General features: G+C 45.8%; 1 protein-coding gene across 1 annotated transcript in view; it reads left to right on the top strand.

Moving 5' to 3' along the window:
• The window catches only part of DNALI1 (dynein axonemal light intermediate chain 1), a 34,977-nt gene that overhangs the window by 5,654 nt on the left and 11,925 nt on the right, over nt 1–17,398 (top strand). The window contains exons 3-4 of the mRNA XM_075264576.1: nt 1,029–1,198; nt 2,737–2,915. Of these exons, the coding sequence (XP_075120677.1) occupies nt 1,029–1,198; nt 2,737–2,915 (349 nt within the window). The remainder of the gene's footprint in view (nt 1–1,028; nt 1,199–2,736; nt 2,916–17,398) is intronic.

Genomic DNA, 17,398 nt, shown 5'->3' with positions numbered 1-17,398 from the left:
TAAGCTAAAGCCAAGAATGGGTACAAAAGGAATGGAGAATATAGAGGAAGTTCTTATACTTTTCTACCTTCTGCTCATTACACTCCTGGCTTTGGCTCAAAAAACTACAACAAAACCTGCAACAAAAAAGCTGCATTTCCGCAACATGGGGCTTTAGCCTTGGACATTTTTGGTTTTTTGGATGTTATGCCACTTTTATAGAGCCCCTGAAATGCAAGTAAAATGGAATACCCTAACACATGACTCCATTTTGAAAACAACAACCCCCAAAAATGTGGGCAGGGTTGCAGTGAACATTTTTACCCCCTGCGTGTTACATTAATTTATTTTCCAAAAAGCAATGTGGAGCTGACAGTGAAAAGTGAATATAGCAATAACAAAAAAATTGATGATAACTTATGGTTTGGAAGCATGACAACTGATGCATAAGCTTTGGCATTATTTGTAGTGACTTAAGGGACAGAAAAAACCCGATAGTGATTCAATTGATATCTGTTAATGTAACCTAAGAGCAAAAAGAGGCATTTTTCATTAATAAGATATACTGAATCCCAAAGTTTCTTATTGACTATGCTATTGATTTATACAAAGGTTTTCAAAAAGACAATGACCGAGGGCACTTTCCACACAACCCCTTGCAGGGGCTGGCAAATCCTGACCAACAATATAATACATTGATTGGCATTCATTTGCATCAGCCTTTTACACAGGCCAGGGGGAGGAATGATTATTAACAAATTCACTTCTCTATCACTCAGCAGCATTCATTATTGGCAACACATTCCTGTTTACACAGCTATGCAGCATAAAAGGTACAAAATGGACTGAACTCAAAATATAACATTTCTGTACTACATTTTTCAGGCAGGTTTTGACCCTAACCTCCAGCTGCATAACAATTTTCTGGCAGTTTATTGGTGCCAAACCACCTGTCTATTTGAAGAATGGTCGCCATTTTATGTCTCCTTATCTATCACCTTTGTACCCATGTTTATAACGTTCTATTTTCTCTATGCTCCTTCTAATAGAGAATGGATGGAGAACAGTCAGCTCTGGATCCAGCAGGTGTCCAGCACTCCCAGTACGCGGATGGATGTTGTTCATCTACAGGAAGAGCTGGATATGAAATTACAGCAAAGACAAGCTCGGGAAACTGGGATCTGTCCTGTGCGCAGAGAACTCTATTCCCAGTGCTTTGGTCTGTTGATTATAACATTTTTTTTTACTAAACCACTTTGAAATCTAAGAGTGTTACATACTATTTAATAATTAATTTGTGTCAGATGTTCTGTAAGGGTAGAGTTCCCACCAGAGGTGTAACTTGAAGCTCCTGACCCCCAATACAAAGTCCGTAATGGGGCCTACACTTACCATGGGAGAGTCGTTTGGGTTTCAGAGCCCAGTAGCAATTGCTACCGCTACACCCCCTTTAGCTATGTCATTGGTCCCCACAGTCCCTTCTGGTCCCTCCTGCTCTAAGTCTAATTCCTTCATAATTGGGCTGACATCCATGGTCAGCCAGAATAGTCAAGCTCCTCTAATTCATAAAAGAAATGTGATTGGATTACTATAAAAGCTAATATGCAACAAACTACGCATATAATTATACAATATTAAACAATTTGCAATCTACAGCTATCACATACTCCTTAACTAATTGCACACAATGCAAATACATACTTCTCAGTTTTCGAAGGAGAGAAAGAGTGACAGAACGTGCGGAGTGCATAGTGCTCTGCAGCAAATTTCGCTCCAACCACTTCTATTCTGACTCCGCCCATTCCCATCCATTTCTCTTTGTGCCCCCACACAGTATAATGCTCCGACAGACACCTTAATATTATATGCACCCACATTATAATGTTCCCATCCATATGCCCCCACAGTATAAAGTCCCTCTCCTGGTGCCCCCAAAGTTTAATGTCATCCTCCAGCTGTCCCAGTTCAATGTTACCATTCAGCTTCCCCAGTTTAAACTGGGAGGTACTAAAAGGGGAACATTAAACTGGGGCAGCTGGAGGGTGACATTACACTGTGGGGGCATCTAGTAGTCACTGGCCACAGCGTTGAACTGCCTCAGCTAGTGAATGACTGAATAAGCATCTCCGAGTGTTGCATGTTTGTTTCTGAAGTCAAGACTGTTGGTAATATGGAACAGTGTCTGCAGCATTTTATTGTGTTATGTTAGGAGTATTTATATTCCCCTAAAAATCTCTTAAAATACCTATATAATTACTAGTTATGGTATATAGACAAGTAGAAAAAAGGGGTATCCAGCAACAGAACAGGTCCAGGTTGAAGTTAAAACTTAACTTTTAATAAAATTTGTGACAATCCATGAAATAGCACCAGATACAAAAACACCAGATACAAAAACACCTACGCGTAGGTGTTTTTTCCCCTTCTGTGTCATGTATCTGTAAGTTTCTACCAATTTTTTGCAATTTTCTGAATCTGGTGCTATTTTATGGATGTCACAAATTTTATTAAAAGTTAAGTTTTAACTTCAACCTGGACCTGTTCTGTTGCTGGATACCCCTTTTTTCTACTTGTCTATGTATTTGCCTGGACCGGGAGGTATTGTCCGTGCAGCAAGAGGCTGAGGATTGATGTTTTCCCTTGCACAAATTTGCATATCATTGGGCTGTGGATTTTTCTCTTTTTCCAATTATGGTATATACTGTATATACTGAAGTTGAAATGAGTTAACTGAATTATTATTTTTTTTGCCTTTAGATGAGCTTATCAGACAGGTGACCATTAACTGTGCTGAGCGCGGTGTCTTACTGCTGAGGGTGCGTGATGAAATACACATGACCATCTCTGCATACCAGACCCTATATGAAAGCAGTGTGGCTTTTGGGATGAGGAAAGCCTTACAAGCAGAGCAAGGCAAATCGGATATCGAGAGAAAAGTAAGATGCTTCTGATTATTGCATTTTATCTCAATAATTGTACTGACTTATAACTACTTCTACTCCTACAATATTTCATTGCAATACTTCGATTCTTCATTATTATCCGCTTTTTAGCTCTGCTCCAATAAGACACCAGCTAAACTTATCTTAATTGTGTGTAAGTAGTCCCCTACACCATTTGTGAATCGAAAACATTTTAGGAAACTTTTCTAGTGACCCCAAAGTTTCCCAGGTTGATTAATTACATAATAACATCAAAATCAGTGTCCTGATATTATTCTAAATTGGAATGGCTACATGCAGAAAATAAAAGTCATCTGAACATGTCATTTTCAGCAGGATCTATGACAATCTGCTGTGTATGAAGAGTTTTGACTTCTCCATGGTAGAGTATGTCAGGAGAATTAAGTAACAACATGTTCCAGTCTTTTGTCCCCTCTCCCCGTTCAAATAAGCATGCTCACTTAGTTGAGCCAAGAGTGTTTTTTTTTTTTTTTTTTTTTTTTTTTTAATATTGATTGTGGCATCAAAGCAAGTTATGACCTATCCAAAGGATCTATTGATTCCGTCTTCCCTATGTGAATGGCTCTGAAATTATCATGAATCATGGGAATCATGAATCATGGGTTTGTTCACATAGTCACTGCATATAAATAACAATAATACAAGGAGCAGCAAGTGAAATAAAGTCAAGCAAAGGCTGCACAAGGGAACAGTGAGTATGTTGCACTGCTGTGGATGAATTTGCAGATAATTTTTGGAAGCTGGAAAACCTCTTTAATATTTGTGAAGACAATTAGAACTGGTTGCTATTTAAAGGGGTTATCCGGAAAGTTTAGAATCTCTTACCCGTTCTGATGGACTCTTGATGATGAATCAACCCCTCTCTGCCTCCTCCCTTCTTCCCTGATTTCACAAGTAAATGCTTCAAATCATGTGACCCAGGGGTTGGGAAGAGTCCGAAAACCCCAGATCCATCATCAAGACTCTTTCTGAACAGGTGATTCTAAAGTCCCAGGACAACCCCTTTAAAAACTATAGGTGTTATGCCTTCCTATAGCTTTTACACAGTGACTGGCCTCTGTGTGTTTTAATGTACCGTATATACTCGAGTATAAGCCGACTTTTTCAGCACATTTTGTATGCTGAAAAAGCCCCCTCGGCTTATACTCGAGTCACGCAGCACACGGACTGCAAGGACCTGCATAAATTAAGTGAAGGGGAGTGTCCTTCAGTGGTTGCTACAGTAATGATATAGGACACTCCCCCTTCACTAGCAAGAGAGATGAAAGCCTGGGAGGCGGCGTCAGGTCCCTGCTCCTGTGTCTGCATCCAGGACAGCTCATACAGTAACGTGAAAGTAAAACACACAGGTACATACTGAAGTTACAATTCCTATTAATGTCAGGCATTTGGAGTTATTAATTTAGTTTTAGTAACTCCATGTGCCTCACATTAATAGCAGTTAACCCCATCATGTCCCTCACATTAACCCCTGTATGCCCCATAAAAGGGTTACTAATATGTGAGACATATGCAGGTAATAATAAAGTGGCTTAATAATGTTTAATGTAATAATTATTACCTTCATGTCTCTCACATCTCAGGTACCCACTCAGTTAATATAATTTGACTGGTATCTATTTTAATTTTTGAAATTTTCCAGTAGCTGTTGCACCCCCCCCCCCCCCCCCCCCTTCCCTCTTCCCTAGGCTTATACTCGAGTCAATAAGTTTTCCCACTTTTTTGTGGTAAAATTAGGGGCCTCAGCTTATATTCAAGTCGGCTTATACTCGAGTATATACTGTATATGTACACAAGCTGTTCTAATTTTGATAGTTTGCAGATCTTAGTGACTCTTGCTACTTCCTCAATGTCCATAACCATACGGCTTGTCCTTCTTGGTGCGGCAATTTCAATGTTGATCCATGTCAGTTTATACATTTCTTCAAGGATCCACTCCTAGTCCTGGCTAAAAAAAATAACCTAAATGCCGTGCTATTTCTTGGCTTAGTTTCGTCAAGCATTGTTCCTGAGAACTCATAGCTCTTAGTTTCAGTACAGTTCTCCTCTCTGCTGTCAGGTGGGCAGTGCCTGTCTTTCGCTCCAGCCAAGGACTGCCTACTTGACTGTAGAAAATATAATTGTGTTGAAAATAACAGAAATGATACCTTGGGGGTTGTGGGGGCTAGAGAAAAATAAATCCAATCTGTGTTGAAATGAGTAAACCAAGTGGGATTAGAGCCTGTTGAAGGCTGCATTGAGTTGGAATTGTTGGAGCTGGTTAAACATATATGCCAAACCAATGGGAGATTGAGAAAGAAGCTACCAGATACTTCTAATATTTGCTTATCTCTGTCAGAACAAGGAATGGGCCATGTTAAACACTTCTATACCCAATTCTTGTTTTGTATGACATTAATCTTTGTGGTCCAAGCTGTCAAGCCCTATATACATTAGTTTGTCAGCTGAAACTAGCAAAATCTTTAAAATCAAATACACTGACATTTATCCAATGTGTATGTAAAGCTTCACTGTTTCTGAATGCCCCTGGAACGCCAGGATTTTTGTATTGGAAACTTTATGGATCGTTCTGTCATGGCCAGCAGCCCTGGTATAAACATTTCTATTGGAAAGTTATTCTCTTAGTGATACATGATGGTTTGCTATCCGTGTCCAGATTTATAGTGGCGGCTGTAAAGTTTCTGGAGATAAACAGGACTTTTAATCGTTTGAACTGGGACTCCTAATTCCACTAAAGGTTTTCCTCAGACTTCAACCCCAAATGGACTTGTTTTGTATGAAAAGGCAATGCAACTGAAAGCAAGGCCTTATTGCCCAATCTGCCCAAATAGTTACAAATCTGCATTACCTAGCTCCAAAATTTAGTGGAAAGTTCTGTATTAGAGATGAGCGAACACTAAAATGTTCGAGGTTCGAAATTCGATTCGAACAGCCGCTCAATGTTCGTGTGTTCGAACGGGTTTCGAACCCCATTATAGTCTATGGGGAACAGATACTCGTTAAGGGGGAAACCCAAATCCGTGTCTGGAGGGTCACCAAGTCCACTATGACACCCCAGGAAATGATGCCAACACCTCTGGAATGACACTGGGACAGCAGGGGAAGCATGTCTGGGGGCATCTAACACACCAAAGACCCTCTATTACCCCAACATCACAGCCTAACAACTACACACTTTACACACTCAATACCACCTCTCTGACAGTAGGAAAACACCTTGAAACATGTGTATTTGGCACTTGCAGTGAGGAGAGCTTGTCACCAGCAGTGAATTTGGCCCTTGTAGTAAGTTGAGGTTGGCACCAACATTTGTTTTGAAAATCAGGGTGGATTGAGCCTCTAACCAGCAGAGTTTGGGCAAATTCATGGTGGAGGGAGCCTCTAAAAACCCCAGTTTGGACCAATTCATGGTGGAGGGAGACTCTAAAAACCCCAGTTTGGACCAATTCATGGTGGAGGGAGACTCTAAAAACCCCAGTTTGGACCAATTCATGGTGGAGGGAGCCTCTAAAAACCCCAGTTTGGACCAATTCATGGTGGAGGGAGCCTCTAACCAGCCCAGTTTGGACCAATTAATGGTGGAGGGAGCCTCTAAACAGCCAAGTTTTGGGAAATTCATGGTGGAGGGAGCCTCTAACCAGCCCAGTTTGGACCAATTCATGGTGGAGGGAGCCTCTAAACAGCCCAGTTTGGGCAAATTCATGGTGGAGGGAGCCTCTAACCAGCCCAGTTTGGACCAATTAATGGTGGAGGGAGCCTCTAAACAGCCCAGTTTGGACCAATTAATGGTGGAGGGAGCCTCTAACCAGCCCAGTTTGGACCAATTAATGGTGGAGGGAGCCTCTAACCAGCCCAGTTTGGACCAATTAATGGTGGAGGGAGCCTCTAACCAGCCCAGTTTGGACCAATTAATGGTGGAGGGAGCCTCTAACCAGCCCAGTTTGGACCAATTAATGGTGGAGGGAGCCTCTAAACAGCCAAGTTTTGGGAAATTCATGGTGGAGGGAGCCTCTAACCAGCCCAGTTTGGACCAATTCATGGTGGAGGGAGCCTCTAAACAGCCCAGTTTGGGCAAATTCATGGTGGAGGGAGCCTCTAAAAAACCCAGTTTGGACCAATTCATGGTGGAGGGAGCCTCTAATTAGCCCAGTTTGGACCAATTAATTGTGGAGGGAGCCTCTAACCAGCCCAGTTTGGACCAATTAATGGTGGAGGGAGCCTCTAACCACCCCAGTTTGGGCAAATTCATGGTGGAGGGAGCCTCTAACCAGCCCAGTTTGGACCAATTAATGGTGGAGGGAGCCTCTAACCAGCCCAGTTTGGACCAATTAATGGTGGAGGGAGCCTCTAACCACCCCAGTTTGGACCAATTCATGGTGGAGGGAGCCTCTAACCAGCCCAGTTTGGACCAATTCATGGTGGAGGGAGCCTCTAAACAGCCAAGTTTTGGGAAATTCATGGTGGAGGGAGCCTCTAACCAGCCCAGTTTGGACCAATTCATGGTGGAGGGAGCCTCTAAACAGCCCAGTTTGGGCAAATTCATGGTGGAGGGAGCCTCTAACCAGCCCAGTTTGGACCAATTAATGGTGGAGGGAGCCTCTAAACAGCCAAGTTTTGGGAAATTCATGGTGGAGGGAGCCTCTAACCAGCCCAGTTTGGACCAATTCATGGTGGAGGGAGCCTCTAAACAGCCAAGTTTTGGGAAATTCATGGTGGAGGGAGCCTCTAAAAAACCCAGTTTGGACCAATTCATGGTGGAGGGAGCCTCTAATTAGCCCAGTTTGGACCAATTAATTGTGGAGGGAGCCTCTAACCAGCCCAGTTTGGACCAATTAATGGTGGAGGGAGCCTCTAACCACCCCAGTTTGGGCAAATTCATGGTGGAGGGAGCCTCTAACCAGCCCAGTTTGGACCAATTAATGGTGGAGGGAGCCTCTAAACAGCCAAGTTTTGGGAAATTCATGGTGGAGGGAGCCTCTAACCAGCCCAGTTTGGACCAATTCATGGTGGAGGGAGCCTCTAAACAGCCCAGTTTGGGCAAATTCATGGTGGAGGGAGCCTCTAAACAGCCCAGTTTTGGCAAATTCATGGTGGAGGGAGCCTCTAACCAGCCCAGTTTGGACCAATTAATGGTGGAGGGAGCCTCTAAACAGCCAAGTTTTGGGAAATTCATGGTGGAGGGAGCCTCTAACCAGCCCAGTTTGGACCAATTAATGGTGGAGGGAGCCTCTAACCAGCCCAGTTTGGACCAATTAATGGTGGAGGGAGCCTCTAACCAGCCCAGTTTGGACCAATTAATGGTGGAGGGAGCCTCTAACCACCCCAGTTTGGACCAATTCATGGTGGAGGGAGCCTCTAACCAGCCCAGTTTGGACCAATTAATGGTGGAGGGAGCCTCTAAACAGCCAAGTTTTGGGAAATTCATGGTGGAGGGAGCCTCTAACCAGCCCAGTTTGGACCAATTCATGGTGGAGGGAGCCTCTAAACAGCCCAGTTTGGGCAAATTCATGGTGGAGGGAGCCTCTAACCAGCCCAGTTTGGACCAATTAATGGTGGAGGGAGCCTCTAAACAGCCAAGTTTTGGGAAATTCATGGTGGAGGGAGCCTCTAACCAGCCCAGTTTGGACCAATTCATGGTGGAGGGAGCCTCTAAACAGCCAAGTTTTGGGAAATTCATGGTGGAGGGAGCCTCTAAAAAACCCAGTTTGGACCAATTCATGGTGGAGGGAGCCTCTAATTAGCCCAGTTTGGACCAATTAATTGTGGAGGGAGCCTCTAACCAGCCCAGTTTGGACCAATTAATGGTGGAGGGAGCCTCTAACCACCCCAGTTTGGGCAAATTCATGGTGGAGGGAGCCTCTAACCAGCCCAGTTTGGACCAATTAATGGTGGAGGGAGCCTCTAAACAGCCAAGTTTTGGGAAATTCATGGTGGAGGGAGCCTCTAACCAGCCCAGTTTGGACCAATTCATGGTGGAGGGAGCCTCTAAACAGCCCAGTTTGGGCAAATTCATGGTGGAGGGAGCCTCTAAACAGCCCAGTTTGGGCAAATTCATGGTGGAGGGAGCCTCTAACCAGCCCAGTTTGGACCAATTAATGGTGGAGGGAGCCTCTAAACAGCCAAGTTTTGGGAAATTCATGGTGGAGGGAGCCTCTAACCAGCCCAGTTTGGACCAATTAATGGTGGAGGGAGCCTCTAACCAGCCCAGTTTGGACCAATTAATGGTGGAGGGAGCCTCTAACCAGCCCAGTTTGGACCAATTAATGGTGGAGGGAGCCTCTAAACAGCCAAGTTTTGGGAAATTCATGGTGGAGGGAGCCTCTAACCAGCCCAGTTTGGACCAATTCATGGTGGAGGGAGCCTCTAAACAGCCCAGTTTGGGCAAATTCATGGTGGAGGGAGCCTCTAAAAAACCCAGTTTGGACCAATTCATGGTGGAGGGAGCCTCTAATTAGCCCAGTTTGGACCAATTAATTGTGGAGGGAGCCTCTAACCAGCCCAGTTTGGACCAATTAATGGTGGAGGGAGCCTCTAAAAAACCCAGTTTGGACCAATTCATGGTGGAGGGAGCCTCTAATTAGCCCAGTTTGGACCAATTAATTGTGGAGGGAGCCTCTAACCAGCCCAGTTTGGACCAATTAATGGTGGAGGGAGCCTCTAACCACCCCAGTTTGGACCAATTCATGGTGGAGGGAGCCTCTAACCACCCCAGTTTGGACCAATTCATGGTGGAGGGAGCCTCTAAACAGCCCAGTTTGGGCAAATTCATGGTGGAGGGAGCCTCTAACCAGCCCAGTTTGGACCAATTAATGGTGGAGGGAGCCTCTAAACAGCCCAGTTTGGGCAAATTCATGGTGGAGGGAGCCTCTAACCAGCCCAGTTTGGACCAATTAATGGTGGAGGGAGCCTCTAAACAGCCAAGTTTTGGGAAATTCATGGTGGAGGGAGCCTCTAACCAGCCCAGTTTGGACCAATTAATGGTGGAGGGAGCCTCTAACCACCCCAGTTTGGGCAAATTCATGGTGGAGGGAGCCTCTAACCAGCCCAGTTTGGACCAATTAATGGTGGAGGGAGCCTCTAAACAGCCCAGTTTGGGCAAATTCATGGTGGAGGGAGCCTCTAAACAGCCAAGTTTTGGGAAATTCATGGTGGAGGGAGCCTCTAACCAGCCCAGTTTGGACCAATTCATGGTGGAGGGAGCCTCTAAACAGCCCAGTTTGGGCAAATTCATGGTGGAGGGAGCCTCTAAAAAACCCAGTTTGGACCAATTCATGGTGGAGGGAGCCTCTAATTAGCCCAGTTTGGACCAATTAATTGTGGAGGGAGCCTCTAACCAGCCCAGTTTGGACCAATTAATGGTGGAGGGAGCCTCTAAAAAACCCAGTTTGGACCAATTCATGGTGGAGGGAGCCTCTAATTAGCCCAGTTTGGACCAATTAATTGTGGAGGGAGCCTCTAACCAGCCCAGTTTGGACCAATTAATGGTGGAGGGAGCCTCTAAAAAACCCAGTTTGGACCAATTCATGGTGGAGGGAGCCTCTAATTAGCCCAGTTTGGACCAATTAATTGTGGAGGGAGCCTCTAACCAGCCCAGTTTGGACCAATTAATGGTGGAGGGAGCCTCTAACCACCCCAGTTTGGACCAATTCATGGTGGAGGGAGCCTCTAACCACCCCAGTTTGGACCAATTCATGGTGGAGGGAGCCTCTAAACAGCCCAGTTTGGGCAAATTCATGGTGGAGGGAGCCTCTAACCAGCAGAGTTGGGGGAAATCAGGGTGGAGGGAGCCTAGTATTAGCAGAATTGTGCAACGCTTATGGTGGATGAGTATGAGGATGCGGAGGAATTGGAGAGGTTGAGTACAGACATGGAGTTTCATGTTGGGGTGCTTTACACAGGTGGGCACAAAAATGACGGCTCTACCCAGTGGTGGTTCATTTTTATCAAAGTGAGCCGGTCGGCACTCTCAGCTGACAGACGGGTGCGCTTGTCAGTGATGATGCCACCGGCTGCACTGAACACCCTCTCAGATAGGACGCTGGCGGCAGGACAGGACAGCACCTCCAAGGCATATAGGGCAAGTTCAAGCCACAGGTCCAACTTCGACACCCAATACGTGTAGGGCGCAGAGGGGTCGGAGAGGACAGGGCTGTGGTCGGAAAGGTATTCCCGCAACATGCGCCTATACTTCTCACGCCTGGTGACACTAGGACCCTCCGTGGCGGCACTTTGGCGAGGGGGTGCCATCAAGGTGTCCCAGACCTTAGACAGTGTGCCCCTCGTTTGTGTGGACCGGTGAGAACTTGGTTGCCTACTGGAGGAACTGCCCTCCCTGCCGCCAACGTCACATGCTGGAAACATCTCCATCATATTCTGCACCAATTGCCTGTGGCAAGCATTGATGCGATTGGCCCTCCCCTCTACCGGAATAAAAGACGAGATGTTGTTTTTATACCGGGGGTCAAGGATAGCAAAGATCCAGTACTGGTTGTCCTCCATGATTTTGACAATACGCTTGTCGGTTGTAAAGCACCCCAACATGAACTCAGCCATGTCTGCCACAGTGTTAGTTGGCATGACTCCTCTGGCCCCACCGGAAAGTTCAATCTCCATTTCCTCCTCATCCTCCATGTCTACCCATCCGCGCTGCAACAATGGGACGATTCGAAGTTGCCCGGAAGCCTCCTGTATCACCATCACATCATCGGACAACTCTTCTTCCTCCTCCTCCTCCTCCTCCTCCTCCATTAAACGCAGTGAAGCGGACAGATGTGTGGACCTACTCTCCAGCTGTGACGGATCGGATGCTATCCCTAACTCCTCTGTGTGATCTGAGTTATCCCTGATGTCAATCAGGGATTCTCTCAGAACACACAAGAGCGGGATTGTAAGGCTCACCATCGCATCCTCAGAGCTCACCCTCCTTGTGGACTCCTCAAAGACCCGTAGGATGTCACAAAGGTCTCTCATCCATGGCCACTCATGGATGTGAAACTGAGGCAGCTGACTTTGTGGCACCCTAGGGTTTTGTAGCTGGTATTCCATCAAAGGTCTCTGCTGCTCAACCACTCTATTCAACATCTGAAACGTTGAGTTCCAGCGTGTGGGGACGTCGCACAAAAGCCGGTGTTGTGGCACATGCAGGCGTTGCTGGAGAGATTTTAAGCTAGCAGCGGCTACTGTCGACTTGCGAAAGTGGGCGCACATGCGCCGCACTTTCACCAGTAGCTCTGGAACATTGGGGTAGCTCTTTAGGAAACGTTGCACCACTAGGTTGAAGACGTGGGCCAGGCATGGAACATGTTGGAGTCCGGCAAGCTCCAGAGCTGCTACCAGGTTCCGGCCGTTATCACAAACGACCATGCCTGGGCCCAGGTGCAGCGGCTCAAACCATATTGCCGTCTCATCGAGGAGGGCATCCCTCACCTCGGAGGCAGTGTGCTGTCTGTCCCCCAAGCTGATCAGCTTCAGCACAGCCTGCTGACGTCTACCAACGCCAGTGCTGCAACGTTTCCAACTCGTAGCTGGGGTCAATCTAACAGCGGAGGAGGAGGCGGTGGCGGAGGAGGAGGCGGTGGCGGAGGAGGAGGCGGTAGAAGAGGAGGAGGAGGGGGGTGTTCTTCTCGTGTCCCTGCCAGGAATGTTAGGCGGGGAGACGAGGTACACCGGGCCAGTTTGGGAAGCAGTCCCAGCCTCAACTACATTCACCCAGTGTGCCGTCAGTGAAATGTAGCGTCCCTGTCCGCATGCACTTGTCCACGCGTCGGTGGTCAAGTGGACCTTTGTGCAAAGCGCGGAACTAAGGGCCCGCCTGATGTTGAGTGACACGTGCTGGTGCAAGGCGGGGACGGCACACCGGGAGAAGTAGTGACGGCTAGGGACGGCATAGCGAGGTGCCGCAGTTGCCATCAGGTCCAGGAAGGCGGGAGTTTCAACAAGCCGGAACGCCAACATCTCCTGGGCCAGCAGTTTAGCGATGTTGGCGTTCAAGGCTTGCGCGTGTGGGTGGTTAGCAGTGTATTTCTGCCGCCGCTCCAATGTCTGAGAGATGGTGGGTTGTTGTAAAGAAACGCCTGATGGTGCCTTTGATGGTGCAGGAGAAGGAGATAAGACAGGACCAGGGGAGGATGAGGTAGAAGTCAACAAAGTGGCGGAGGCAGATGAAGTGGTGTCCTGGCTCGTCCTCTGGAGTGCATCGCCAGCACAGTCAGCAGTGGCAGTGGCAGAGGCAGAGGCAGTGGCAGTGGCGTGAACGGCAGTCGGCCTTTGTCCTGCCGTTGCTGCCTGCCACTGATTCCAGTGCTTGGATTCCAAATGACGGCGCATTGAAGTGGTGGACAGGTTGCTCTTCTCAGAGCCCCTAATCAATTTCGAGAGGCAAATTGTGCAGACAACACTATATCTGTCCTCGGCGCATTCCTTGAAAAAACTCCACACCTTCGAGAAACGTGCCCTCGAGGTGGGAGTTTTTCGGGGCTGGGTACGAACTGGAACATCTTGGGAGATTCCGGGTGTGGCCTGGCTTCGTCTAAGCTGCTGACCTCTGCCTCTGCCTCTAGCTACCCTTTTTGGTGCTGCACCTGCCTCAACATCCACACTACTTTCCCCGCTTGACATCCCCCCTGTCCAGGTCGGGTCAGTGTCCTCATCATCCACCACTTCCTCTTCCAACTCCTGTCTCATCTCCTCCTCCCGCACAATGCGCCGGTCAACTGGATGCCCTGACGGCAACTGCGTCACATCATCGTCGATGAGGGTGGGTTGCTGGTCATCCACCACCAAATCGAACGGAGATGGAGGAGACTCTAGTGTTTGAGCATCTGGATACAGATGCTCCTCTGTTAGGTTCGTGGAATCGTGACGTGGAGAGGCAGGTTGAGGGACAATGAAAGGAGCGGAGAACAGCTCTGGGGAGCAGGGACAGTTTGGGTTATTGTTCTGTAAAGCTTCGGAATTTTGGGAGGAAGGAAGACAAGACTGTTGGGTAATAGGAGGAGAGGAGGCAGAGTCTGACTGGCTGCTGGACAATGTGCTGTAAGCGTTCTCTGACAGCCATTGCAAGACCTGTTCCTGGTTCTCGGGCCTACTAAGGTTTGTACCCTGCAGTTTAGTTAATGTGGCAAGCAACCCTGGCACTGTGGAGTGGCGCAATGCTTGCTGCCCCACAGGAGTAGGCACGGGACGCCCTGTGGCTTCACTGCTACCTTGCTCCCCAGAACCATTCCCCCGACCTCGCCCACGGCCTCGTCCACGTCCCTTTCCGGGAGCCTTGCGCATTTTGAATTCCTAGTTAGAAATTGGCACTGTATACCAGTAGTAAAAATTGTGGGTGCACGTAACCCCAATATATTCTTTGAATTCCCAGTCAGAAACTGGCACTATATGGCAGTAGCAAGAAATGAGGGTATTTGTATTCCCAATATACTCTTTGAATTCCCAGTCAGACAATGGCACTGTATACCAGTAGTAAAAATTGTGGGTGCACGTAACCCCAATATATTCTTTGAATTACCAGTCAGAAACTGGCACTATATGGCAGTAGCAAGAAATGAGGGTATTTATAACCCCAATATATTCTTTGAATTCCCAGTCAGACAATGGCACTGTATACCAGTAGTAAAAATTGTGGGTGCACGTAACCCCAATATATTCTTTGAATTCCCAGTCAGAAACTGGCACTATATGGCAGTAGCAAGAAATGAGGGTATTTGTATTCCCAATATACTCTTTGAATTCCCAGTCAGACAATGGCACTGTATACCAGTAGTAAAAATTGTGGGTGCACGTAACCCCAATATATTCTTTGAATTCCCAGTCAGACACTGGCACTATATGGCAGTAGCAAGAAATGAGGGTATTTGTATTCCCAATATATTCTTTGAATTCCCAGTCAGACAATGGCACTGTATACCAGTAGTAAAAATTGTGGGTGCACGTAACCCCAATATATTCTTTGAATTACCAGTCAGAAACTGGCACTATATGGCAGTAGCAAGAAATGAGGGTATTTATAACCCCAATATATTCTTTGAATTCCCAGTCAGACAATGGCACTGTATACCAGTAGTAAAAATTGTGGGTGCACGTAACCCCAATATATTCTTTGAATTCCCAGTCAGAAACTGGCACTATATGGCAGTAGCAAGAAATGAGGGTATTTGTATTCCCAATATACTCTTTGAATTCCCAGTCAGACAATGGCACTGTATACCAGTAGTAAAAATTGTGGGTGCACGTAACCCCAATATATTCTTTGAATTACCAGTCAGAAACTGGCACTATATGGCAGTAGCAAGAAATGAGGGTATTTTTAACCCCAATATATTCTTTGAATTCCCAGTCAGACAATGGCACTGTATACCAGTAGTAAAAATTGTGGGTGCACGTAACCCCAATATATTCTTTGAATTCCCAGTCAGAAACTGGCACTATATGGCAGTAGCAAGAAATGAGGGTATTTGTATTCCCAATATACTCTTTGAATTCCCAGTCAGACAATGGCACTGTATACCAGTAGTAAAAATTGTGGGTGCACGTAACCCCAATATATTCTTTGAATTCCCAGTCAGACACTGGCACTATATGGCAGTAGCAAGAAATGAGGGTATTTGTATTCCCAATATATTCTTTGAATTCCCAGTCAGACAATGGCACTGTATACCAGTAGTAAAAATTGTGGGTGCACGTAACCCCAATATATTCTTTGAATTACCAGTCAGAAACTGGCACTATATGGCAGTAGCAAGAAATGAGGGTATTTATAACCCCAATATATTCTTTGAATTCCCAGTCAGACAATGGCACTGTATACCAGTAGTAAAAATTGTGGGTGCACGTAACCCCAATATATTCTTTGAATTCCCAGTCAGAAACTGGCACTATATGGCAGTAGCAAGAAATGAGGGTATTTATAACCCCAATATATTCTTTGAATTCCCAGTCAGACAATGGCACTGTATACCAGTAGTAAAAATTGTGGGTGCACGTAACCCCAATATATTCTTTGAATTCCCAGTCAGAAACTGGCACTATATGGCAGTAGCAAGAAATGAGGGTATTTGTATTCCCAATATACTCTTTGAATTCCCAGTCAGACAATGGCACTGTATACCAGTAGTAAAAATTGTGGGTGCACGTAACCCCAATATATTCTTTGAATTCCCAGTCAGAAACTGGCACTATATGGCAGTAGCAAGAAATGAGGGTATTTGTATTCCCAATATACTCTTTGAATTCCCAGTCAGACAATGGCACTGTATACCAGTAGTAAAAATTGTGGGTGCACGTAACCCCAATATATTCTTTGAAATCCCAGTCAGACACTGGCACTATATGGCAGTAGCAAGAAATGAGGGTATTTGTATTCCCAATATACTCTTTGAATTCCCAGTCAGACAATGGCACTGTATACCAGTAGTAAAAATTGTGGGTGCACGTAACCCCAATATATTCTTTGAATTACCAGTCAGAAACTGGCACTATATGGCAGTAGCAAGAAATGAGGGTATTTATAACCCCAATATATTCTTTGAATTCCCAGTCAGACAATGGCACTGTATACCAGTAGTAAAAATTGTGGGTGCACGTAACCCCAATATATTCTTTGAATTACCAGTCAGAAACTGGCACTATATGGCAGTAGCAAGAAATGAGGGTATTTATAACCCCAATATATTCTTTGAATTCCCAGTCAGACAATGGCACTGTATACCAGTAGTAAAAATTGTGGGTGCACGTAACCCCAATATATTCTTTGAATTCCCAGTCAGAAACTGGCACTATATGGCAGTAGCAAGAAATGAGGGTATTTATAACCCCAATATATTCTTTGAATTCCCAGTCAGACAATGGCACTGTATACCAGTAGTAAAAATTGTGGGTGCACGTAACCCCAATATATTCTTTGAATTCCCAGTCAGAAACTGGCACTATATGGCAGTAGCAAGAAATGAGGGTATTTGTATTCCCAATATACTCTTTGAATTCCCAGTCAGACAATGGCACTGTATACCAGTAGTAAAAATTGTGGGTGCACGTAACCCCAATATATTCTTTGAATTCCCAGTCAGAAACTGGCACTATATGGCAGTAGCAAGAAATGAGGGTATTTGTATTCCCAATATACTCTTTGAATTCCCAGTCAGACAATGGCACTGTATACCAGTAGTAAAAATTGTGGGTGCACGTAACCCCAATATATTCTTTGAATTCCCAGTCAGACACTGGCACTATATGGCAGTAGCAAGAAATGAGGGTATTTGTATTCCCAATATACTCTTTGAATTCCCAGTCAGACAATGGCACTGTATACCAGTAGTAAAAATTGTGGGTGCACGTAACCCCAATATATTCTTTGAATTCCCAGTCAGACACTGGCACTATATGGCAGTAGCAAGAAATGAGGGTATTTGTATTCCCAATATATTCTTTGAATTCCCAGTCAGACAATGGCACTG

Source organism: Leptodactylus fuscus, chromosome 2 (assembly GCF_031893055.1).
Source record: "Leptodactylus fuscus isolate aLepFus1 chromosome 2, aLepFus1.hap2, whole genome shotgun sequence".
NCBI lineage: Eukaryota > Metazoa > Chordata > Amphibia > Anura > Leptodactylidae > Leptodactylus > Leptodactylus fuscus.
The sequence above is the reverse complement of the archived record's forward strand: the minus strand, read 5'-3'. Positions and strand labels throughout refer to the sequence as shown.